Raw genomic sequence first — 25,358 nt, 5'->3', positions numbered from 1 at the left:
GGAGTAAGTCTTAACAGAGATTTCGGCAGTTGGAACCCAAGCACAGTACCGGGTAAAGCTTTGGATTCTCGCCCAGAAATAGCTAAGAAGAAAAAAAAAAAAAAAAATTTTTTTAAATTGAATCAGGTTGGGCAGACTGGATGGACCATTCGGGTCTTTATCTGCCGTCATCTACTATGTTACTATGGGGGAGGAGGTGTTCTATGGTATGGTGGGGTCACTTGCCAGCAGGGGAGAGTGGGCATCTCCCGCTGCGGGAGGTGGGGTACGTGGCCAGGATTTCAGGGCAGCGGGAGTGTGGGCATCTCTCCCACTGTTGTGTTTCTGTTTTTTTTCTTCACGTAATTTTTCGCTGCATGTGCCCATTGCTATCACCAGTGATGGGCACATGCAAATTTTAGCAAATCTTCACTCCTGTCCGCTGACCTCATTTGCATGCGTGATTTTTAAAGAATGTCTCGCTTTTTTGATTCGCTATCAAAATGGCTGTGTTAGCAGACTGTTGCTTTTTAATGTGGGTTTTTGAGAATCCTGGTTAGACAGCAAGATCCAAATATAAGATCAGCTGCAGACCATGGGAAGCTGCTCTGAAAATGTCCAGAGCATCTTTTATTTACCCAGCAGAAGTACCATGTCATTCCCCAACAGCTTCTCTGAGCCCCTTTTAATGTAAAGTGCCACTGCAAACAAATGTCAAATGGTTTCAACAGAAGCACAATGGATCTTTTTTTAAGGTGATGAATATCAACATGTTAAGTTTGTGGATTTTTTTTTTGTTTCGGATGGGATAAAGCTGGGTAAACACAATCAAAAGACAGAAAATTCCAGGTGGAGAGGAAAGAAGACTGTTTCTTTTTCACGATCTTGGTGCACGATATATTTTTTTTTCTCTCTCTCTCTCTCTCTGTCCATCAGATGGACTCATTAGGATTATCGTTTCCATATCTCTCTCCGTCTCCTTGTTCTGAACCTAGAAATTGAAAACCAAACCTGTTTGCTTCACAATAAAAATGTGTCAAACCAAAAAAAATCACAAAACACATCACTCAACTGTATCAAAATACCACGATTTCTTCTTTTTGAACAAAGCAGTTTTAATTCTTCTCTGTGTAATGGTAAATTTTAACTCTAGGTGGTCCTTGGGTGTTCCAGAAAAAGCCAGGCTAGACCCTAAGTGTGACTTCACAGCTGATCCTAGGCAAGTCAACTTTTAAATGCTTCTTTGAGGGATAGGTGGAGAAGTGTGTGTGTGTGTGTGTGTGGGAGGGGGGGGTTGTCACATCTTTAAGATCCTCAGATATGCCTTAAACTGGATGCCTGGTTTTGGATTAGATTATGTAGAACAGATTAGACAAAACAGCAAATGGTCTTTTTTCTAAGCTAAAGTAAAGGAGGTTCCAACCAAACATGGGGCAACGCTTATCAATCTTCCAAATTTCTTCTCTGGCTTCCATAAAAGCAGGTGCAATACGGACCTGATACGGTCTGTGTTTCAGCATAAAAAGCTTTCCTCAAGGGTCCATACAAAAGCACCGATGATAAAAGCAAGTATTTGATAAATGAAAAAAAACAAATTGCAAACGGCAAAATATTTGACACTAAATACAGGTTGTGCACTAAGCAAAACCTGCATTCAGTGTCAAATATTTTGCCATTTGCAATTTGGTTTTTTCATTTATCCAATACTTGCTTTTATCATTGGTGCTTTCGTATGGACCCTTGAAGAAGGCTTTTTTTGCCTGAAACATGGACTGTATCAGGTCCGTATTGCACCTGCTTGCATGGAATAAAGTGTTATCAATAGTGGATTATATTTCAAATAAATCATCTGACCAAGGAACATCGAGTCTACAGTTTCTCTTCTTGTTTTGGACTTCCATTTGTTTCACTGTGCATTTTTTTCTTTTTTCTAATATAATTGCAACTGAACTGAAATACAAGGGCAACTTTATATATATCCAATGGTGCAATAACAGAATCATATTATATTTCACACAAAATGACATTGGTAACCATTTGAACCTAGATGACTAGCAAGACTCCAACCAACCTGCTGAAGTTTTCCTCTGAACTATTTTAACCCTAATGGAGTCTTGAAAATTGATGTCCAGTGCCATAACTGGACAATTCTTATACTGGGCAATAAAGTCTGCAGAGAATCCAGCCATTTTAGTTCAACTGTTTGCCATCTGATTAATTTAAAAAATAAGATTGGACCTTTTTGTTTCTATAAGAAAAGATTTTTCCTAAAATCAGACCCTTAGGTGTAGAGGGTTCAAGCTGAATTTTTAAAACCAAACTAGGAAAAAACACAACCTGCCAACTATCATGCACCACACTAAAAGGATCTATAACCTGCATGCTATGCTACATCACACCAGGGAATTGGAATACAGCAAGACCAGAATTTGAAGATTTTATATACCAAAACTCACTAACGGCAATACACAACCTAATCCTAGGAGATCTAAACTTGCACCTCGAAAACCTACAATCTTACCTTGAAGCCTTAGCCTATAAGATTTTAGACCCACAAATCACACATGAGAAAGGCCACCAACTTGACATCGCAGCCTTCATGACCCAATAGCCCACTCTATCAGAGATTCACACCTTAAACAGAATGTGGTCCCGTTCCCTCTGGTCAGGCCACTATATATACACCTTCAATATCAACTGAGCTAAAGGCAAAATCAAACCAAAATCCCAAAGCTTAACCTACGAATCACGCCAAAGCGTCAGCCCCTCCAAATTCTGGAATAAAGCAGATGCAACAATCCAAAAATGTAACCCCAAAGAATTCATCTCACAATGGTGCACACTAAGTACTGCTATCCTTGATGATCTAGCCCCAGTACAAACAAAAATCAGAATCAGCAGACGGTTAAACAAATGACAAAGAACTACTCCTACTCAAAAGACAATGCAGATGACTTGAAAGAAAATGAAGAAAAAGTAACCAAGAACACCAACCAAATAGGCATAGAAGTTCAAGACACAAAATAACTATTCCAATTACTAAAGGAACTCACCAACACCAAACCCTACCTGGCCAATAACAACACTCCACCACCCTCAGCTTCTAGCCGAATTCTTTAGAAACAAAATTACAACAGCCAGGTCCACCTTCACAGGAACCCCAAACTACATTAATGAGATCACAATGCCCCCCACAGAAAACGAATCCTCTGCAGCAGACAGGATCTGGTCTGACTTCTCCACAATACAACGATCTGACCTAAACAGTCTCTATAAAAAAAAAATACAGCCACACAGCCTGCGACCTCAACCATTACCCACCAAACTTGTTAAAAGCCTCCAGCCCCAAATTCCGTACTCTTCTCATACAATGGATACAATCCCTGCTCACAGATGACCTCTTCCCACAAGACCTCAGTGAAATTATCATCACCCCAATCATAAAAGACCCAAAAGGAGCAACAGATCTACCATCCAACTACAGACCCATAGCCTCAATACCATTATATGTGTCAAGCTAATGGAAGGCCTCGTAGCTAAACACCTCACCAACTACCTAGAAAACCACAACTTACTCCACCCTACACAATCTGGCTTCAGAACCAACTACAGCACAAAGATACTACTAGGTTCCCTCCTGGACATAGCTAGACAACACCTTAGCACAGGCAAAAAATGCTGGTTGTACAACTAGATCTCACCGCAGCATTTGACCTGGTAGACCATTACATCCTATTACAAATACTAGAAATAATAGGAATCACAGGAAAGGTACACGCATGGTTTAAAGGATTCCTACAATCCAGAATCTACAGAGTAAAGACAAACAAAGAAAAATCAAAACCATGGTCCAAACCCTGCGGTGTACCCCAAGGATCGCCATTATCCCCAACACTCTTCAATCTCTATATTGCATCCCTCGGCACCTTCCTAGACAAATTAGGCTTAACTTCTTATAGCTATGCAGACAACATCACCATCCTCCTTCCTTTTGATCAACCAGCACCCTCCATGACAGACACACTACATAGAACACTAGAAACAGTGGCAACATGGATGAAAGAACACAAAATAAAACTGAACCCAGACAAAACAAAACTTACACGCCTCAAAAAAAACAAAACCCCAACCATAACAAACTTAACAATAAACTCAATCATATACCCCATTCAACCCACCCTAAAACTACTAGGAGCGATGATAGACAAATGCTGTACCATGCAAACACAAATCAACAAAACAATCCAGAAAGCATTCGCAGTCATGAGAAACTTAAGGCAAATCTGAAAATTCTTCGACAGAAAGCAATTCCAGTCCAAGGACTTCTAGACTACTGCACCATCCTCTATCTTCTCTGCCCCGCAGTCATGATAAAACAACTACAAACTACAGCTCTTAGACTGATCTATTCGCTTAATAAATATGACCACATCACTGCAGCATACCGCAACTCACACTGGCTCCCAATACAAGCAAGAATTCTATTCAAATTTTAATGTCTACTATTCAAAGCCATGAATGGAGACAGCCCAGCCTACTTGAACCTTATCCGAACTACCACAACCAGGCAAAGGAGAACCCAGACACCATTCACTCACCCTCCAATCAGAGGTATCAAATGCAAAAAAATGTACGACGGCCTACTGGCCATGCAGGCAGCGAAACTAGACCACCAACTCTCCAATCTACTGATCACGTCACCAGACTACAAAACTTTCAGAAGAGAAATAAAAACCCTGCTATTCAAGAAATCCATCAAGACAAACTAACACCGCATTTCAATCTTCCCCAGATCCTACAGCCTTCTAATTAAATTATCTATCTTGTAATGACCCTGATACAATGTCCAGATCTTCCCTGAAGTAACCCGCTCTACATTGTAACTCTCCTGGAAATGTCCAGATAACCCGCTCTACTTTGTAATTCTTCTGGAAATGTCCAGATAACCTTTGGTGTAATCTGCCTTGAACTGCAAGGTAATGGCGGAATACAAATCACTAATATAATGTAATTTCTAACACAATAAAGCCTAATGGGAATGCCCAGCATGTGAGAGTCAGCAGATCCTGTCAGTTCTCACCTGTACAAAGACCCAGTGCTGGGATGGTTACAGGTATTATCAAAAAGTGGTTCTACATGTTAGCTAGAAAATTAAACCTACTTTCAGTATCTTCAGCAATAACTTGTGGTTGGGTTCTGAAGAGCTATGGGAAAGAAGACAAGTATTAATGACCTTGCTTCATTTACAGGCAGAGAGAAAAGGAAGCCTTAATATCTCTTCCCAGGGCAAGCTGCAAGAATGCCTGGAAAATGCTTTCAGAGTTTCTACAGCAGGTTAATGAGGAGGTGACAGCAATATTAATGTAGAACCTCTGTGCCAGTATGAATTTACTGGCACAGAGGTGTACATACTTTGTGTCATTAATGCTTATTATGTTAAAATGACTTCCCACTAGGTTTACTAGATGGTACCAGGAGAGGCTGAATTGGTCTTGGGTTTGTCCCATTGCATCCAGGGACTTGTAGTTCTGATCACTCATTGATTTCCTGTAGAAAAACAGAACTACATGTCCTTGTATGTAATGTGTCAAAGCCAGGAATAAATTGGCTATCCCTAATGAGAAACTGTATCTTCCAGGGACAAGTCACTGTGGCCCAGATGCACAAAAGTCTGATATGCATGGAAGCTGCACACCGATGCACAAAAGGGTTCCAGGGGGCTTTTACCAATTGCTGTAGAGCCACCGAGAACCCTATGCAAATGCATTACAAGGAGCTCATTAATATGAGTATTTAAATGAGCACTCCTTGTAATGCTCAAAAGGGAACTCTTATGGGCAAAATTTTTACCAGCAGGAGGTGCCGATAGCTGTTTGTGCGTGTAATGTGTGAGTGTATTTCCCGCGCCTATGTGTGGGGCACACAGAACAGCTGCACTCATATACAGCTTAAACAAAAAAATCAAGCAGGAACAAGACATGATCAGCTGAGCCAACAGGGGCGAGAGTGGAGCTGCGATCAGCTGAGCCAGCATAGTGCTGGCTCAGCTGATTTGCATGCTATTTGTGCTGAGCATCACCTGCTAAAGAAAAATTATTCCCAACCCGGTATTTTTTTTACTTGGTTGCAAGAGCTTTGAGCATCAGGGCCTATGTTTGTGTACCGTCTTCCTTTGTCTTCCACTTCTAGTTCACACCTATGCAGTTCACTGAGTAGAACAAAAATCAGCTTCTGTATCTTAGGATACTGCAAAGTGAGAATAGACTTGGAAGCACAGAAAGTCTTCTCTCAAAATCTGACACCTCAGCAGCTCCAAAAAGACCCTATCCATTCTGGAAAAATTACAAGAATCTGGTTTCCAGAATGATAGGTGCTGGGTTCTCTTTTACTTTCTCCTGCCCCATTTCTTAAAAGGGAGTGAAATCCTTGCACCCCTATCCCCATTCCCTCCTCTTTTACCAGGCTTCTTCGTGTACGGCTCTGGCTGAGTCGCAGGAGTTCAGCATATCTCTGCTCATAGAGGTGAAGCAGCAGCACAAGATACAGCCCTGAATCCATCAGATCATTCTGTGCCTGTGGGTAAAGAGAGGAGGTAACTAATGAGTTCACACTCATCCAAGGCTAAAATTTGCACCAGGGTGGGTGATTCCTGCCAACTGGATTTGATAAATGCTCTGATTTTCAAAATTCACATTGCTCAAGCAAAAGAACAATATCAATTGCTCTCTTTCCTTACACTTGAACTAGAAGACCTGGGCCTGTGTACCCCTTTAGTGACAACATTAACACTTAACTCTAATTCATTTTTTTTTTTTCAAATCTTTATTCATTTTTAAAACTTTCAACAAGTGTAACATAAGATACAATCATTTTATATTTTAACATTACTTAGAATACTATCTAATTCACATCAAATATCCTTCCTCCTTATACCCAACAATTGTACTTAAGCATAATAAATCATAAAATATTCTCTCCCCCCCTCCCCACCCTGGACGTGTATGAACAAACGGAGAAAATAATATTCATTCTGTACAATATTTTGTTAATGGCTCCCAAACATCCCTAAATTTCTTAAAATGCCCCTGCTGTATAGCTATTACCCGTTCCATTTTAACTCTAATTTAGTTCTGCTCTAAGGTCAGATTACTTATAACAGCTAAAAAGTCATTTAATTTATAACCAATATACAGAATGTGTGGAGGTAAGTAATATTATAAGCAGAGCTCTTTGGGGAAAATGGGATAGAAAATGAAATAAATAAAGCCACCTAGATGCCTATTTCAAGCATATTTTTTGTGCTTTTACAAAATACTATGCAATATGCAAAAAAAAAATCGTTTATACAATTGTTCCCTAAGAGGACATGTTCCAAAAGAAGAAATTAGGTCCTAACCTGCTAATCTCATTTCTTTTAGTCCCTCCAAAACGGATGGGTTTACGCTCCTCTGCCAGCAGGTGGAGACTGAGACACTAACTTTTGGCTACAGTACAAGTGGGCTGTGCAGTCCCTATTACACTCAGTCTTAACGCTTAGCCAAGCAGAAACAAGGCTGAAAAACAATAACATCCCAACTCCCCACTTACAAGGAGAAGACAAAGGGAAAACACTGTTGGATACTGATTAAAACAAGAACCTTTCAGAACGCCCCACAGTTTGTCAGCTAAACCAGCCAAACCAAATGCCGCTGCTCTTTTAAACTCCCCCAACAATCAAAAACAACCAACTCCCGCAGAAAAAAAACATATGCTTCGCAAAAACACAGAGCAGAATGACAGGGTGGGGTCTGTGCTGTTCTGGAGAGACTAAAAGAGAGAAAATGAGCAGGTAATGACCTAATTTCTCCTTCTTTAGCGTTCTTCCAGACTGGCACAGAAATGGATGGGACGTACCAAAGCAGTACTCATCATGAGTGGGAACCCCAAAGGGCCAACACAAGAACATGCTCACCAAACACCATGTCCCAACACGCCTGATATCCACACAGTAAAGTCAAACAAAGGAATGGAGAGAAGACCAAACCGTAGCTTTACAGATATCCACCAGGGGTACAAGAGAAGATTCAGCCCAAGAAGCTGCTTGACTCAGAGTGGAATGAGCTTTGAGAAAATCTGGAACAGGTTTATTTTGGAGAAGGTACACCAAAATGATAGCCTCCTTGATACAACGCGCAGTGGTAGTTTTAGAAGCACCATCCCCCTTATGATAACCCACTAAGAGGACAAAAAAATGATCCGACTTACGGAACTCCTGGGTTTGCTGATCATTAGAAAGAAGGACCCTACAGCCATCCAACTTGCACAAGTGTCTCTGCTCCAATGAGCCCACCTGACTACCCATGACTGGGAGGACCACGGACTAGTTGACATGAAACAGCGAGAACACCTTCTGAAGAAAGGAGGGAACAGGCCACAGAACGACCTGCTCCCTAGAGAACTCCAGGGAGGGAGGCCTACACGAAAAGGCCTGCAATTCTGAAACGCATCTCACAGAAGTAATGGCCACCAAGAAAACCGCCTTAAGAGTAAGGTTCGTCAATGTACAGGCATTGAGAGGCTCAAACAGAGGGTGCACAAGCACAGAGAGGACTAGACTGAGATCCCAGGCAAGAACCGACGGCCATACTTGTGACCGGAGAAATTTCGCAGCTCTCAAGAATCGAATCACATCCGGAGAAGAGGCCACATGCTTACCACACAAGAGACCGCAAAAGGAAGACAATGTGGCAATCTGCACTTGAAGGGAGGACAAAGCAAGGCCGCCGCGCTCCAGGCCATCCTGCAGAAACTCCAGGATGTGAAGCAAAGAAGCTTGAAGGGGAACTACACCACGTGCAGAACACCATTCTTCAAAAAGATGCCAAACAAGGACATAAGCCCAAAAGGTGGAAATTCTCTGAGAACCTAAGAGTGGAGATCACTTTATCTGAATATACATTCTTCCTTAGGCGAGCCCTTTCAAGAGCCAAGCCGTAAGACAAAAGAGTCCAGGATCGAACATTGGAATGTGACCCTGAGACAGAAGATCGAGTGAGAGGGGCAGCGGGAGAGGATCCACTACTAGCAGACAAACCAGATCCGTGTACCACAGGCATCTGAGCCAGTCCAGAGCCACGAGAATAATGCAGCCTGTGTGTTGAGGAATCTGAAGAAGAACTCTGTTTACCAGAGGCCATGGAGGAAAGACATACAGCAGGCCGTTCATTGGTCAAACCTGCACCAGCGCATTTAGCCCCTCGGCCTGGCAATCCCTGCACTGACCGAAGAACTTCGGCGCTATGGCATTGGCACTCGTGACCACGAGATCCATGATCGGTGGACCACCACCCTTAACTGTGCCTACTTAAACGTCAGAGCCCTAGGTCCAAAAACAGAACTTATAAAAACCTGGATAAAAAACGAAAACCTAGACTGCCTCTTCCTCACAGAAACCTGGCTAACATCGGACACAGACCCAAGAATTACAGAAGTCTGCCCTCAAGGATACAAAATTACAGTGACCTGCAGAGAGAAAAAAAGAGGAGGTGGATTAGTGATCTTACTCAAAGACTCCCTAACCTTAAACATATTGGAAAAAACTTCCACCCCTTTCATGGACCTTTTAGCATGTCAAATCTCTTCCACCGCACTGAAAAACTCACTAAACGGCATGCTCTGTTATATAACACCGGGAAACTGGGCCATGGTTAGATCCGAATTTGAAAACTTCATATACCAAAACTCACTTACAGCAGCACACAATCTAATCCTAGGAGACCTAAACCTTCATCTTGAAGACCATTCATCCAAGCCAGTAGACAATCTACTTTCTTTCCTCAATGCCCTATCCTTCAAAATTTTAAACCCACAAACTACTCATGAGAAAGGACACCAACTGGACATTGCAGCCTTCATGACCCATCAAACATCTACTTCAGAAATTCAAACTTCTAATGGAACCTGGTCCCCATCCCTCTGGTCAGACCATTACACTTACACCTTCAACATCATCTGGACCAAAAACAAATCCAAACCAATATCCAAAACCTACACATCACGCAAACGCATCGAGCCCGCCATTTTCTGGTCAAAAGTAGACGAAACAATCCAAGAAGATAACCCCAAAGACTTCATTTCACACTGGGGCTATTTGAGCAACAACATTCTTGATGAACAAGCCCCACTTCGAACCAAAACCAGAACATGCAGACGATCAGACCAATGGTTCGACGAAGAATTACGTCTGGAAAGAAAATGGAGAAAAACCAACCAAGATCACACGAAAACCGCCTGGAAAAAAATTAACAAACAATACAAACTTCTATTAAAAGAAAAGAGAAAAAAACATTACACCAACCTAATAGGCACGGAAACCCAAGACACCAAAAAACTATTCCAAATATTAAAAGATCTAACTAACACCATACCCTATTTGATCACTAACAATAACTCCTCCCCTTCAGCCTCCCTCCTAGCTGAACACTTCAAGAATAAAATTACAAACACCAGAGCTACTCTCATTAGTAACCCAACCCACCTACTCGAAGTCACAATACTCCTCACAGAAAATGAATCTTGTGCTGCAGACAGATCTTGGTCCCAATTCCCTAAGATACATTGGACCGAATTCAACAAACTCTACAATAAGTACAGCCATGCATCATGTGAACTCAACCACTGCCCGCCATATCTCTTGTCATCAGCGAGCACTAAGTTCCGTACCTTACTCCTACACTGGATACAAACCATGCTCACAGATGGCATTTTCCCGAATGACCTCAGCGAAATCATCATCACCCCAATCTTAAAAGACCCAAAAGGACCAACAGACCTCTCATCCAACTACAGACCAATAGCCTCAATACCTCTATATATCAAACTAACAGAAGGATTAGTAGCCAAATTCCTCACCAACTATCTCGAGGACCATAACTTACTCCATCCCACGCAATCCGGCTTCAGAACTAACTTCAGCACAGAGACACTACTAGGCTCCCTTATCGACACAGCAAGACAACACCTCAGCATTGGAAAACAAATGCTGCTCATACAGTTGGACCTGACGGCAGCATTTGACCTGGTAGACCATAACATCCTACTGCAAATCTTGGACTCAATAGGCATCTCAGATAAAGTATACTCATGGTTTGAAGGTTTCTTAAAATCCAGAACATACAAAGTAAAATCAGACAAAGAAAAATCCAAACCTTGGTCCAACCCCTGCGGCGTTCCACAAGGGTCCCCACTGTCCCCTACTCTCTTCAACCTATATACGGCCTCTCTTGGCGTTTACCTGAACAAACAAGGCCTATCCTCTTATAGCTATGCTGATGACATCACCATCCTCATTCCTTTCGACCAACCAATGCTCTTAATGTCAGACACACTACACAGAACTCTAGCTAGTTACAACTTGGATGGAAGACCACAAACTGAAACTCAACCCAGACAAAACTAAATTCATCCTCCTAGAAAATAACAAAATCCCAACCATAACCAACTTAGAAATCAACTCTATCAACTACCCTTTGCAAACCACCCTAAAAGTTCTAGGTATGACTATTGACAAAGGCTGCACCATGCAACCACAAATTAACAAAATAATACAGAAATCTTTTGCAGTTATGAGAAACCTTAGACAAGTCCGAAAATTCTTCGAAAAAACACAATTTCAGCTCCTAGTACAATCTCTAATCCTAAGTATCCTAGACTATTGCAACATCCTCTACCTCCCCTGCCCTGCAATAATGATTAAACAACTACAGACAATTCAGAATACTCGTCTATGAGACTCGTCTATTCATTGAAAAAACATGATCACATTTCTGAGGCATTCATCAATTCTCATTGGCTTCCAATCCAGGAAAGAATACAATTTAAATTCTACTGTATACTTTTTAAAACTATAAATGGAGACAGCCCAACCTACTTAAACGACCGCCTCATCCAAACCACCTCTACCAGGCATAGAAAAACACACACCCCATTCACTTACCCCCCAATCAAAGAAGTAAAACGGAAAAAACTATACAACGGACTACTGGCCACTCAGGCAGCGAAGATAGACAACCAAGACTCCAAACTATTGACAACAACCCCAGACTACAAGATGTTCAGAAAGGAAGTAAAAACTATACTCTTCAAGAAATCCCTTAATAAAGCTTAATACCATGATAAAGCTTAACCCCCCTCTTACCATCCCCTCCCTAACCCCAGATCCTACTTTTCCCTCTCTTGGAAACCTTCTCTGATCTAACGTTGTAACCCTTCTTTCATAACTCTTTTTGTAATCCGCTTTGAACCGAAAGGTAATGGCGGAATAGAAATCTGTAATGTAATGTAATATTGTAAGCAGCGTGAGAAAGCGAATGAATGGAATGTAGTTGGTGAGTACTTGAAGGGAATGATAGAATACCGATAATTATTCATTGACATTCCCCTCCCAATAACTCTTATGTTGCTGTGTTTGCTTTGTTGTAGTTAAGGCACTTCCCCCGTCCTGAGGAAGATACGAAACGCGTTGGTGGGGTGTAGAGTAACAGCGACATTGCACTAACAAAGCTAAGTTATCTAGGGGATAAGAAATGTTCAGTATATTACTTGAAAATGAATCAGAAAGAATGATAAATTATTGAAATGAATGAAATGACTGAGAAAACATATGGAAGAGATAAAAATTCAATGGATTGTACTGCAGGAGCCAACAAGCAGACAAGTGGCATTCTGAGATTCCCCTTAGAAACATAGAAACATAGAAAAAAAGCGGCAGAAAAGGGCTATAGCCCACTAAGTCTGCCCATTCCAAGTATCCTCCCCCCCTGAGTTTACTCCCTTAAAGATCCCACGTGAGTATCCCATTTTCTCTTAAAATCCGTCACGCTGCTGGCTTTTATCACCTGGAGTGGGAGTCTGTTCCAATGATCCACAACTCTCTCGGTGAAGAAATACTTCCTGAAGTCGCCATGAAACTTCCCTCCCTTTATTTTTAGCGGATGCCCTCTGGTGGTCGAGGGTCCCATGAGCCGGAAGATATCATCTTCTGACTCGATATGCCCCGTGATATATTTATACGTTTCAATCATATCTCCTCGTTCCCTTCTTTCCTCAAGTGAGTACATCCGCAATTTCTCTAGTCTTTCTTCATACGTGAGATCCTTGAGCCCCAAGACCATCCTGGTGGCTGTTCGCTGCACCGACTCGACTCTCAGCACGTCCTTTCGGTAGTGAGGTCTCCAAAACTGAACGCAGTACTCCAAGTGAGGCCTCACCATGGCTCTGTACAATGGCATCATAACTTCAGGTCTCCTGCTGACGAAACCTCTGCGGATACACCCCATCATTTGTCTTGCTCTGGAGGAAGCCTTCTCCACTTGATTGGCAACCTTCATGTCCTCGCTAATGATCACTCCTAGATCGCGTTCCGCTGTGGTCCTAACCAAGATTTCACCATTTAGTACATAAGTTCTACGCGGGTTTCTCTTTCCCAGGTGCATTACCTTGCATTTTTTAGCATTGAAGCCAAGCTGCCAAGTAGTTGACCATTGTTCCAGCAGCAGTAGATCGTGTGTCATATTATCAGGTAATAAGCTTCTGCCTACTATGTTGCAAAGTTTGGCGTCGTCTGCGAACAGCGATACCTTTCCCCTAAGTCCTTGCGTCATATCTCTTATGAATAAGTTGAATAGAATCGGACCCAGGACCGAGCCCTGCGGCACTCCACTTATCACGTCCGATGCTTCAGATGGGGTACCGTTCACCACTACCCTTTGATGTCTGCCGCTCAGCCAATCCCCAACCCATGTAGTTAGAGTGTCTCCTAATCCTATCGATTTTAGCTTGTTCAGTAATCTTCGATGAGGGACGCTATCAAATGCTTTACTGAAGTCCAAATACACTACGTCCAGTGACTCTCCAGCATCCAGTTGTCTAGTAACCCAGTCAAAAAAGCTAATCAGATTAGATTGGCAGGATCTACCCCGGGTGAACCCGTGTTGGTGTGGATCACGTAGTTTTTCTTCGTCTAGGATTGTGTCAATATTCTGCTTGATCAGTGTTTCCATGTGTCTTTTAAAAGTATTATAAACTGCTTCATAAAGCATGATATAAATTTAAATAATAGTTTGAAAAATCTTTGATTGATTGATACTATAGAGTGCCTAATAGGATTGTGATCCACCGGTGACCAGCAGCCCTGAGCCGAGTGACCGAGAGACATTGAGCTCCCCAACCAAGGAGACTTGCGTCCGTGAGAAACACTGTCCATAGTCCACTGTTCACAGATTGGAAGACTGGAGCCATCAGCGTAGGCTGCGACGAACTAATCCCCGAAGCGGGATCGGAGAGTCCAGATTGTGAATCTGCGGCGACCACCGCTGAAGAAGCGCATACTGAAGAGGATGCATGTGGGCCCAAGCCCACCAGACCACTTCCAAGGAGGCTGCCATGGACCATAAGACCTGCAGAAAATCCTGCACCAGGGGACATTGGCAATCCATCAGAAAGCTAATCTGCTTCTGCAATTTGTACACCCTGGCCTCTGGAAGGAAATTCTCTCCAAGCTGGTGTCGAAAAGAACGCTGAGATACTCCAAGCGCTGAGACAGTCAACCAGCTTATGGATAGGTCAACCACCCAGCACAGGGACTGCAGGAACTCCACAACCCGAGCTGTAACCCGGGAACTCACCCATAACGACTTTGCTTGAATCAACTAATCATCCAGATAGGGGTGCACCAGAATGCCCTACTTGCACAATGCCGCTGCCACCACAACCATAATTTTGGTGAAGGTGTGAGGCACCGTAGCTACACCAAAGGGAAGCACACAAAACTGATAATGCTCTCCTCAAATCGCAAAGTGAAGGAATCGTTGATGGGAGGCCCGAATGGAAACATGCAGATATACCTCCGCCAGATCAAGAGAAGTCAGAAATTCCCCATTTTGGACAACCAGAATTATAGACTTCAGGGTTTCCATATGAAAGGATGGAATCCGAAGTGCTCAGTTGACACCTTTGAAATTCAAAATGGACCGAAAAGACCTCTCTTTCTTTCTTTCAAAGTAAATGGAGTACCTGTCGATGCAAATCTCCTGAGGAGGCACTGGGCCTACCACTTTGAGGTCCAGCAACCTGAGTAGAGTCTGCTGAAAAGGCCTCCTCTTCCAAGTTGCCTGACAAGGAGAGGAAAGGAAATGATCTGGCAAAGGTCGAGAAAACTCCAGAGCATAACCATCCCAAATCACCTCTAGGACCAACTGATCCATTGTGATCACAGTCCATCCCCGGTAAAACTCCCGCAACCAGGCTCTGACTGAAACCGGGGGAAGGACCCACAACAAGTCATTGGGCCGAATGAACAGAGGAGGAGCCTCCGGAGGAGTCATTCCCCCCCCCCCCCCATGACTACATGCATTGAAAGAAACGTCCTCTGGAAGGAAAAGAGGTTGCATCCCAGCCAGGGCAGTACCTACGAAATTCACTCAAACGTCCCTGGGCAGAACCACCCCGCAAAGCCTGGCAAGGTCGGTCCTTCAGTTACCAAGGTACCTTAGAGTCACTTAAGGCCTGAACCAGCTTATCTAACTCCTCCCCGAAGAGAAAGGAGCCCCGAAAGGGAAACTTACTGAGTTTAGCCTTAGATGCCGCATCCAGCGACAAACCCCGAAGCCACAGAGTACAGCAGGTCACTACCCCTAGAACCATGGACTTGGCTGAGGCCTGCAACAGATCATATATGGCATCAGAGAGATAAGAAGCTCCCAGCTCAATCTTAGCAACTTCCTGATCCACTATGGACCAGTCAGCCATCTTGCAGTCAAGAACTCTCTCAGACAACTGGGAACAAGTCTGGTTACTAGACCACCACAAATTTCCGCCTGGACAGCCAAGGAAGGAACATTAAAACTTCATTTAAGTAGGGCCTCCATTTTACAGTCCTGAGGGTCTCTCAGGGCTGAGCTGCCTTCCATCAGCATGGTATGTCTGCATGCAATAGCCAAGACCATCACATCCCTGTCAGGACCATGGACCATACCAAACGAAAAGGCGCAACCAGAACTTTCCACTCAGCTTGCACTACATCCCGAATATCCTGATGCGTAGGGTAAGAGCGGAATGCTGACCCTAAGAAGAGGGTCCACCACATGAGAGGGGTACTTAGCTTCCTCTTCAAAGTATAAACCTGAAGACACCTGAAGAATGAGCTCCGATGAAATATGTGCACAACAGATGTGCCCTCACCAAATGACACCTCTGAAAAATCTCCATCCCAAAAATCAGACCCTCCTAATGGATTTGGAAGGTCCTTCCCAAGATCTAAGTCCTCATCCTGAGAAAATGGATCAGCCAGAAAAGAATCCTCGTACCAAGAAACACGTGGCCATTTGGATGATGGCTAAGGGGGCTGGATAGAGGCAGCCATAGCAGGAGACTGAACAGGGGCAGCCTTGGAAGGGAAACAACCCCCTAGTTGACCCCAAGACCCCTGGAGCTGAAGCAGGGCCCCTAGCCGCCTGTGAATAAGCCTTGCACATGGCTAACATAAAATCAGGGCTAAACAACCCTGGTGACAATCTAGAAATCATAGCAGGAGCATAAAACACATTTAAGATCTGTTCCTGTCTTTCTAAGTCAGGAGGAAGGTCGCCTGAGGCCGTGGGCAAAATGGATGCGATTCCTGCCAAAACCATGGGAAGGGCCATCGCTAAACTGTCAGCAAAAGTAATACCTGGCACTGAAGACAAACAGAAATACCACTAGCAGCCCCAGCAATAAGGGAATCCCCAGCCTCCCTGGCAGTCCGCAACCCTGAATCCGCCAGATCGCCAGCAGATGAGGAAACCCCAGCGTGGGCGGCAGGTGAGGCTCGGACGTCACCACCACCTCCCACCAATGAGCAAAGGGGAGCCTAACAAACTGACACCCGAAGCCAGGTCCCCCTTGAGGTGGCCGAAACATTTCATGCACCCATCAGTCATATCCACCGCTTGGCACCAACATAAAATGTACTTGTGCTGCTTTTTTGAAGCGCTCATACTAAATATGCCAAAAACCAATGTACAACAAAGCCGTACAAAAATGGCAGCCTCAGGACCACTTTATGCTCCTTTTAGTTCTTGTGTCTTTTTTTTTTAACCTCACAGCTCACCAGCTGTCTCAAGAGAGCAGATCCCACAGGCACTTTAAACTGTAGTCTGTGCCGAACAGGAGACCAGGCGTACAGTTGAGACTCCTCTAAATTTAGAAAACCTGGAGAGGTGGAGGAAATGGGGGGGAGGGATTCGACCCTTCCAAGTGTGGCACTCCCGAGGTCGGTAGGACCCCGAGAGCATCCCCCAAGCTTTGTCCAGACAGCAAAAGGGACAAGAAAGATCCCCTAAATCAGGCCCAAATCAAACCTCAGCACAGACTGCACAAACTTACCACTCCACCTGCTGGACACCGAGAAAAGACTGAATAGAGGACTGCACAGCCCACTTGTACTATAACCAAAAGTTAGTGTCTCATAAGAACATAAGCAGTGCCTCTGTCGGGTCAGACCACAGGTCCATCCTGCCCAGCAGTCCGCTCCCACGGTGGCCCAAAAACAGGTCAAGACCTGTCTGAATCATCAGAAGGGGCTCCCCTGCCACCTTGGTTTCCCATTTAAGTCCTGCCTTCCTATCGAAGTCCTAGCCCTCCGGTCTACACATGCACGACCAGGTTGGTTTACTCATTTCCTGGTTAACTTCCTACACCCGTGTTACATCCCAGCTCCTCCCTCAGTATCCCACGATCCCTCTATCCCTCAGGAATCCATCCAATCCCTGCTTGAATCCCTGTACCGTACTCTGCCTGATCACTTCCTCCGGTAGCGCATTCCAAGTGTCCACGACTCTTTGGGTGAAAAAAAACTTCCTTGCATTTGTTTTGAACCTGTCTCCCTTCAGTTTCTCAGAATGCCCCCTCGTATTTGCTGTCCCCTTCAGTCTGAAGAATCTGTCCCTATCCACCCTCTCTATGCCCCTCATGATCTTGAAGGTCTCTATCATATCTCCCCTGAGTCTCCTTTTCTCCAGAGAGAAGAGCCCCAGCCTATCCAGCCTCTCGGCGTATGAGCAGTGTTCCAGCCCTTTTACCATTTTCGTTGCTCTCCTTTGGACTCTCTCAAGTACCGCCATGTCCTTCTTGAGGTGCGGCGACCAATACTGAACGCAGTATTCCAGAAGTGGACGCACCATCGCTCGATACAATGGCATGATGACTCAGTCTCTATCTGCTGGCAGAGGAGCGTAAACCCATCCGTTTCTGTGACAGTCTGGAGGGATGCTAAAGAAGCTATGTATTTATCCATAAAAAGTGAAAGGGTAACTAGAAGACTGAATACTCTGTATGTGTGTAAAAATATGTGAATTGTAGAACTCTGATTGTACTTTTATGGAGGCATATCTGAGGTGGGGTTATAATGGAGGCAGCAAAAACATGTGGATTATTATATTTTGAAAACTACAGGCATTAAGTTTCACAGAAAAAAAGCAGGTGCAAATCTCTCAGGTGTTTTTCCCTTGGCAGTTTTCAAAAAGAAAACATACAAGTGCATTTTCTTTCAGAATTGGTGAGAAATCCACAGGGAGAGGGTACCTGTGGACTGTACATTGGTATGCTCAGAACTAGGGCAGAGTGATCAGTGTTGCCTCAGATGTTTTATCTGAGAAGGCACACTGAAGCTGTTAAGGTTGAAGCTGAGGGGCAGGATGATAAAAACTGCAGATGTTGTAAGAGGACTTATTCCCTGCAGGATCTGGCTGTAGCGGTAGACTATGTCAATTGTCAGCAGGGACCTCTCTGTTCATGGAATGGGCGGAGGCTCATCTTCGAGATATCTCGGCTTCCCACATTGCCAATGTAGACAATGTCCAGGCGTATTTTCTCAGTCGTCATGTGCTGGATCCCAGCGAGTGGTGTCTAAGCTGGAAGCCTTCGAGTTGAGTGTTCAGTTGTGGGGTCAGCCCATCATGGATCTCATGGCCACGACTGTCAACGCCATAATGCTGAGGTTCTTCAGTCGGCACAGGGATTGGCAGACCGAGGGGCTAGATGCACTGGTACAGGCTTGACTGACAAACAGCCTGCTGTATGTCTTTCTTCCATGGCTTCTGGTGGGCCATTTCTGCTCTCCATGCCTTGCTGCTACTATACTCTCTGACTTTCTCTTTGTTATTAAATAGAACCTTTTTTTTTTCAAAATAAATTTTTATTACTTTTGTATCAATAATACAAAGAGAATAAGTACAACGATAACCAGAAGTAGAACAGGCAATAGAAAGCGATTTGTATTGGTTCTTCACGAAGGCTTAAAACAATATGAACAAAGAAACAGAAAATTTAAACATCCCACCCTCCCCTGAGAGCTCCGGCATCAAGAATTCAAGAGAACACTTTGGGCTCTATGAGACAATCCATCCCAAACAGGAGGCCAAATTTCCTTATTCTGTGTCCATAATCTAGGTGAACCTTGTTTAGCAGTTTTAACAATGTAAACATTTCATTTCTCCATTATGTGAGAGTAGGAGTTTCAGGTTGTCTCCGGTTCCTAGCTAATAAAGAAGTCTTGTGCAACAATAGTTTCCCCACTAGACAAGACTTAAATAGAACTTTATTGAGTAACATAGTAACATAGTAGATGACGGCAGCTAAAAACCTGAATGGTCCATCTAGTCTGCCCAACTTGGTTAAATCTAAAAATTTGTTGGGAGGGGGAAGGGGGTTCTTCTTCTTAGCTATTTCTGGGCAAGAATTCAATGCTCTGCCCTCTGGGTGCCAAAAGACCTAGTTTTGATCCTACCCTCTAAAAACCTCAGAAACATTTTTATTTTCTCAAAGTTGTGATGGCATTTAAAGCATACCCTTTTGGTTAATACCACAATATATCCCATCCCCCTCAGCACATATGCATGCCTCTGTCTTGTTTGCTCTAGTTTCTACCATCTTTCTCTGATCTCACTATGACTGTCTTTTTCCAAGGTGAGGATCCCCAGACCCTTTCATTCTCAACAGTGGCGTAGTAAGGTGGGGCAGATCACCCCAAGTGCCATGTCAGTAGGGGTGCAGGCACCTCTCCACTCCTCCCCACCATACTACGTTCGCGCCATCCCTCCCTCCCACCTCATACCTCTGTAGATCTTCACTAGCATGAGCAACTTCTTCTACCTGTTGTTCGCACCAGCCTGAATCATTTCCGAGTCACGGGCTAGGAAGTGACATCAGAGGGAAATCCAACACTGGTGCAAGGAGCATGCTGGAGAAGCCACTCATGCTGGTAAAGATTTAGAGGTAGGGAGGTTGAGGGGAGAGCGTGAGTATGGGGATGGGAAGGAAGAGGGTGGCACCTCCTTCCCTTACTACGCCACTGATTCTCAACCCTGCTGAAGTCAGATCCAACCAGCCTTTCTATGCCATGTAGGAAATGAGTTGTTTTCAACTCAGCTGCCAGTGAACATCACTACAAAGCTCAAGAGTACATATGCTAAGGTATCTAAGGAAGGTGGCTTTTCAGTAAGGGCTTGCTTTGCCTCTCTCTTATCTCTCTCTTCTGTATCCTAGGATACTGCAGAATGAGAATAGACTTGGAAGCACAGAAGGTATTCTCTCAAAATCTGATGCCTCAAATAGATGGGGACAGTAGCTCCAGAAAGAACACATCCCAGAGCTACTTTTGGATACACTAAGGATGACAGGAAGCAGAGAGGCCTTCGGGATGCTTATTACATAGGAGAGGATAAATCTATCTCCTTCCATTCTTAATTTTGTTTTCTGGCACTGCTTGACAGGATTACAGGCCCCACCTGAGACTGCTGATGCTTCCTGTAGTATTCATCCACACTAAAATCATCCAGGTCACATTTTAGGCTGTGCTTGCATAATTCACAGGTATTTACAGCCACCAGCTCTGCACCTGAAAGAGATGCATCCAAAGAGCTTATGTGATGTTTATGGTATGGTATGAAATATTTCTTATATCCCGCTAACTCCTACCAAACAGTGGTTCAAAGCAGTTAATAAAATAAAATGAAGAGAAGAACAATTCTGAAATATATTAAGCAAGAAATTTTCAAAATGAATAGGTTTTATATTTTTATGGAAAGTAACATAGTAGATGACGGCACGTAAAGACCCGAATGGTCCATCCAGTCTTCCCAATCTGATTCAATCTAAAAATTTGGGCTGTTTGTTTGCTTTTTTCCTTCTTAGCTATTTCTAGGCAAGAATCCAAAGCTCTGCCCGGTACTGTTCTTGGGTTCTAGCTACTGAAGTCTCCGTCAAAGCTCACCCCAGCCCATCTACACCCTCCTAGCCATTGAAGCTCTCCCCAGCCCATCCTCCACCAAATGGCCATATACAGACACAGAGCATGCAAGTCTGCCCAGTACTGGATTTAGTTCTTCAATATTTACTATAAGAAGGAGATCAAAAGAAAGGAAAGCCAATTGTGATAACAATTATGGAGGGCCATTTTCGATATGACATCCAAATTTGAGTTTGAATGTTTTGTGGAAGATACATAAAAATCCAATACCAAACATGACCATTTTCAAAACTGCAAAACATCTATCTTGGGTTGGTTTTGTTTTTTTTTTCAAAAAATGGCTATTTTCAGATGTGTGTCTATCTCTTTGAACCATTAAAAAAAACAAAAAAAAAATGCATCCAAAAGAAAAACATACAAGACAAGCCATTGGGATATATAGGAGGGGCTATCATTTTAGTAGACTAGCCTCACAGACATCCATAAGAGCAATGGGGCATCTGATGGGCTACTGCAGTGAAATTCACATAAAAGTTCTCAGGTATACTTCCCAACATAACCCCCTTATATTGTGAGCCCTCCAAAACCCACCCAAAGCCTACTGGACCCAACTGTACACTACAACAATAGCCCTTATGCCTGCAGATGTCACCTATATGTAGGTACAGTAGATTTTGGGTAGCTCACATTTTCCATATATGTGAAACGCTGGCCAACGTTGGTGTTCCGATCGAGCTTTGAAGATAAGTTTGAGTTTATTAAATTTAATCGCTATAGGAAGGGCCTTAGGTGCTTGGGCCAATCAGGCCTTAGGATCCTGTGGGTTGGGCAGTGGAGGGGCGGGCCTGCCTCATTTGGACAGAGGCGGGCCTGCTGGCTGGATGGTACGAGAAGCCGTACGGCCAACTTGCAGGTAAGACCAAGGGGGGATTCTGGGGTGGGGTTTTTTGTTGTGGGGGGGTCCAGCAGAAGGGGTTGGACACCCTCCTGCCGGTGATCTTAGGGGGGGCCTTTGGGGGGTCCGGCAGGAGGAGGTGGGCACCTTCCTGCCGGCAATCTTCGGGGGGCCGTTGGGGGGTCCGGCAGGAGGAGTTGGGCACCCTCCTGCCGGTGATCTTCGGGGAGCGTTGGAGGATCTGGCAGGAGGGGTTGGATACCCTCCTGCTGCGATTGTCGGGGGGGGGGGGGGCGGATTCTGTTGGCAGAAAGGGCTGAGCACCTTCCTGCCAGCGATCGTGGATTTTGTCGGCAGGAGCGGTTGGGCACCCTCCTGCCACGATCGTCGGGGGAGGAGGGATGGGGAGAGGAGACTGGCGGCTGTAGCTATGGCCACTATACTAATCGTGGCAGGGAGCGGCCATGTCTACTTACCATGTAGGCCAGCATTTTACTAGCCTACATTGTAAGCGTCTCCCGCTCTACTAGGGAGAAGTGTAGGGCCGCTTAGGTTCGCTTAAGGCTACCGCCTAACCTTAGGCGAGCTTAGGTGGGCTTGCGGGCCTCTCTAGGCTCCCTGGAGGTGCCTTTTTTTTCAAAAAAGTGCCTCCTGATTGGCTGATTAGACAGCTGTAGAACACCTACAGCTGCCTACAATCGGGAGCACTTTGCAGAATCAGGGCCTAAATGTCTAAAATGTGCCCTGTCCATGTTCTAAAATATTTGAATATGGCAGAAAAACATCCAAAAACAAAAAAAGAGGACTTGCCTCATGAGAGAACAACAGCAGAGAGACAGAAAAAGACAAGGAAGATGTCTTAAACAACCAATGTTAGATGCAAAGCATTGATAAAGACAGCTAAGAAAGAATATGAAGAGAAACTTGCAAAAGAGGCAAAAACTCATAACAATTTTTAGGTACATCAGAAGCAGAAAACCTGTGAGGGAATCTGTGGGACCATTGGATGATCAAGGAGTAAAAGAGGTGCCCAGGGAGGATAAGGCCATAGCAGAAAGACTGAATGAATTCTTTGCTTCAATCTTTATGGAAGAAGATGTAAGAGATCTACCTGAACTGGAAATGGTTTTCAAAGGTGATGATGCGGAGGAATTGAAAGAAATCTCGGTGAATCTGGAAGATGTACTAAGCCAAAATTGACAAGTTAAAAAGTGATAAATCACTAGGACTGGATAATATACATTCCAGGGTACTAAAAGAACTCAGACATGAAATTGCTCACCTGCTGTTAATATCTGTAACCTGTCGCTAAAATCGTCTTTAGTACCTGAAGATTGGAGGGTGGTCAATGTTACGCTGATTTTTAAAAAGGGCTCCAGGGGAGATCCGGGAAATTACAGACCGGTAAGCCTCACCTCAGTGCCGGGCAAAATGGCATAAACAATTATAAAAAATAAAATTGTGGAACATGTAGACAAACATGATTTAATGAGACAGAGTCAGCATGGGTCTAGCCGAGGAAGATTTTGCCTCATAAATTTGCTTGCCTTTTTTGAAGGTGTGAATAAACATGTGGATAAAGGTGAGCCGGTTGATATAGTGAATCTAGATTCTCAGAAAGCTTTTGATAAAGTTCCTCATGAGAGGCTCCTGAGAAAATTAAAGTGTCATGGGATAGATGGCAAAGTTCAGTTGTGGATTTGGAATTGGTTATCGGATAGAAAACAGAGGGCAGGGTTAAATGGTAATTTTTCTCAATGGAAGAGAGCAAACAGGGAAGTGCCGCAGGGGTCTGTACTAGAACCGGTGCTATTTAACTTATTTATAAATGATCTGGACATTGGAACAACGAGAGAGGTGATTAAATTTGCAGATGACACTAAACTGATCAAAGTTGTTAAAATGCATGCGGATTGTGAAAAATTGCAGGCGGACCTTAGGAAATTGGAAGACTGGGCGTCCAAATGGCAGATGAAATTTAATGTGGACAAATGCAAAGTGATGCACATTGGGAAGAAAAACCCGAATCACAGTTACCAGATCTAGGGTCCACCTTGGGAATTAGTGCCCAAGAAAAGGATCAGGGTATCATCGTAGACAATACGATGAAACCTTCTGACCAATGTGCGGCGGCGGCCAAAAAAGCAAACAGGATGCTAGAAATTATTTAAAAAGGGATGATTAACAAGCCTAAGAATATTATAATACCCCTTTATCGCTCCATGGTGCGACCTCATCTGGAGTATTGCGTTCAATTCTGATCTCCTTATCTCAAGATAGTGGTGCTAGAAAAGGTTCAAAGAAGAGCGACAAAGATGGTAAAGGGGATGGAACCCTCTCATATGAGGAAAGACTAAAATGGTTAGGGCTCCTCAGCTTGGAAAAGAGGGGAGATATGATTGAAGTATACAAAATTCTGAGTGGATCGATTTTTTTCACTCCATCAAAATTACAAAGACTAGGGGACACTCGATGAAATTACAGGGAAATACTTTTAAAACCAATAGGAGGAAATTTTTTTTCATTCAGAGAATAGTTCTTCTGGAATGCGCTGCCAGAAGATGTGGTAAGAGCGAATAGCGTAGCTGGTTTTAAGAAAGATTTGGCCAAGTTCCTAGAGGAAAAGTCCATAGTCTGTTATTGAGAGACATGGGGGAAGCCACTGCTTGCCCTGTATCAGTAGCATGGAATATTGCTACTCCTTGGATTTTGGCCAGGTACTAATGACCTGGATTGGCCACCGTGAGAACAGGTACTGGGCTTGATGGACCATTGGTCTGAACCAGTATGGCTATTCTTATGTAAAAACCAGTAAGGCTATTCTTATGTAAAAATGTCCCAACTAGGATCCACAATTCGGCATCTATGATGCCTTCATCAGGGGATAATGCGTTAAGTCGCTGCAGTGCTTGAAAACAAAACTGTCAGTGTGCATAGAGGGAACTAGAAAAACATCCAAGTCATAGGTCCGCCCTATTTACACCCATACCACACCTCTAAAACACTCTCTTGAGATTTAGATGAACTGCGGGTGAACAGCATAGATATCAATTTAGAAAATAGGTTTCAAAAATAGCAAATTGGAAGGGTTTGGAAAGAAAAATGTTTATCTGTTACTTTTTGGATGTTTTTCTTTTTTGAAAATGAGCCCCAAAGTCCTCTAAAATTTTCTTATAATGAACTCCAGCAAAAGATGGAAAAATATTGGGGTCTGGCCCTAGA

The 25,358-nt window shown here is 43.8% G+C and overlaps 1 protein-coding gene across 7 annotated transcripts in view; it reads right to left on the bottom strand.

The window, feature by feature from the left end:
- Positions 1-656: 656 nt before the first annotated feature.
- Positions 657-25,358, bottom strand: part of MARCHF10 (membrane associated ring-CH-type finger 10) — a 177,336-nt gene continuing 152,634 nt past the window's right edge. For all 7 annotated transcript variants that reach the window (XM_033917637.1, XM_033917635.1, XM_033917633.1 and 4 more), the window contains 4 exons: positions 20,781-20,890; positions 6,439-6,552; positions 5,141-5,183; positions 657-970 (listed from right to left, as the gene is read on the bottom strand). In XM_033917637.1, coding sequence (XP_033773528.1) covers positions 912-970; positions 5,141-5,183; positions 6,439-6,552; positions 20,781-20,890 — 326 coding nt within the window. In that variant the 3' untranslated portion in view covers positions 657-911. The remainder of the gene's footprint in view (positions 971-5,140; positions 5,184-6,438; positions 6,553-20,780; positions 20,891-25,358) is intronic.

This window comes from Geotrypetes seraphini, chromosome 13 (genome assembly GCF_902459505.1).
Source record: "Geotrypetes seraphini chromosome 13, aGeoSer1.1, whole genome shotgun sequence".
Classification (NCBI taxonomy): Eukaryota; Metazoa; Chordata; class Amphibia; order Gymnophiona; family Dermophiidae; genus Geotrypetes; species Geotrypetes seraphini.
This window is presented reverse-complemented; position numbering and strand designations above follow the sequence as displayed.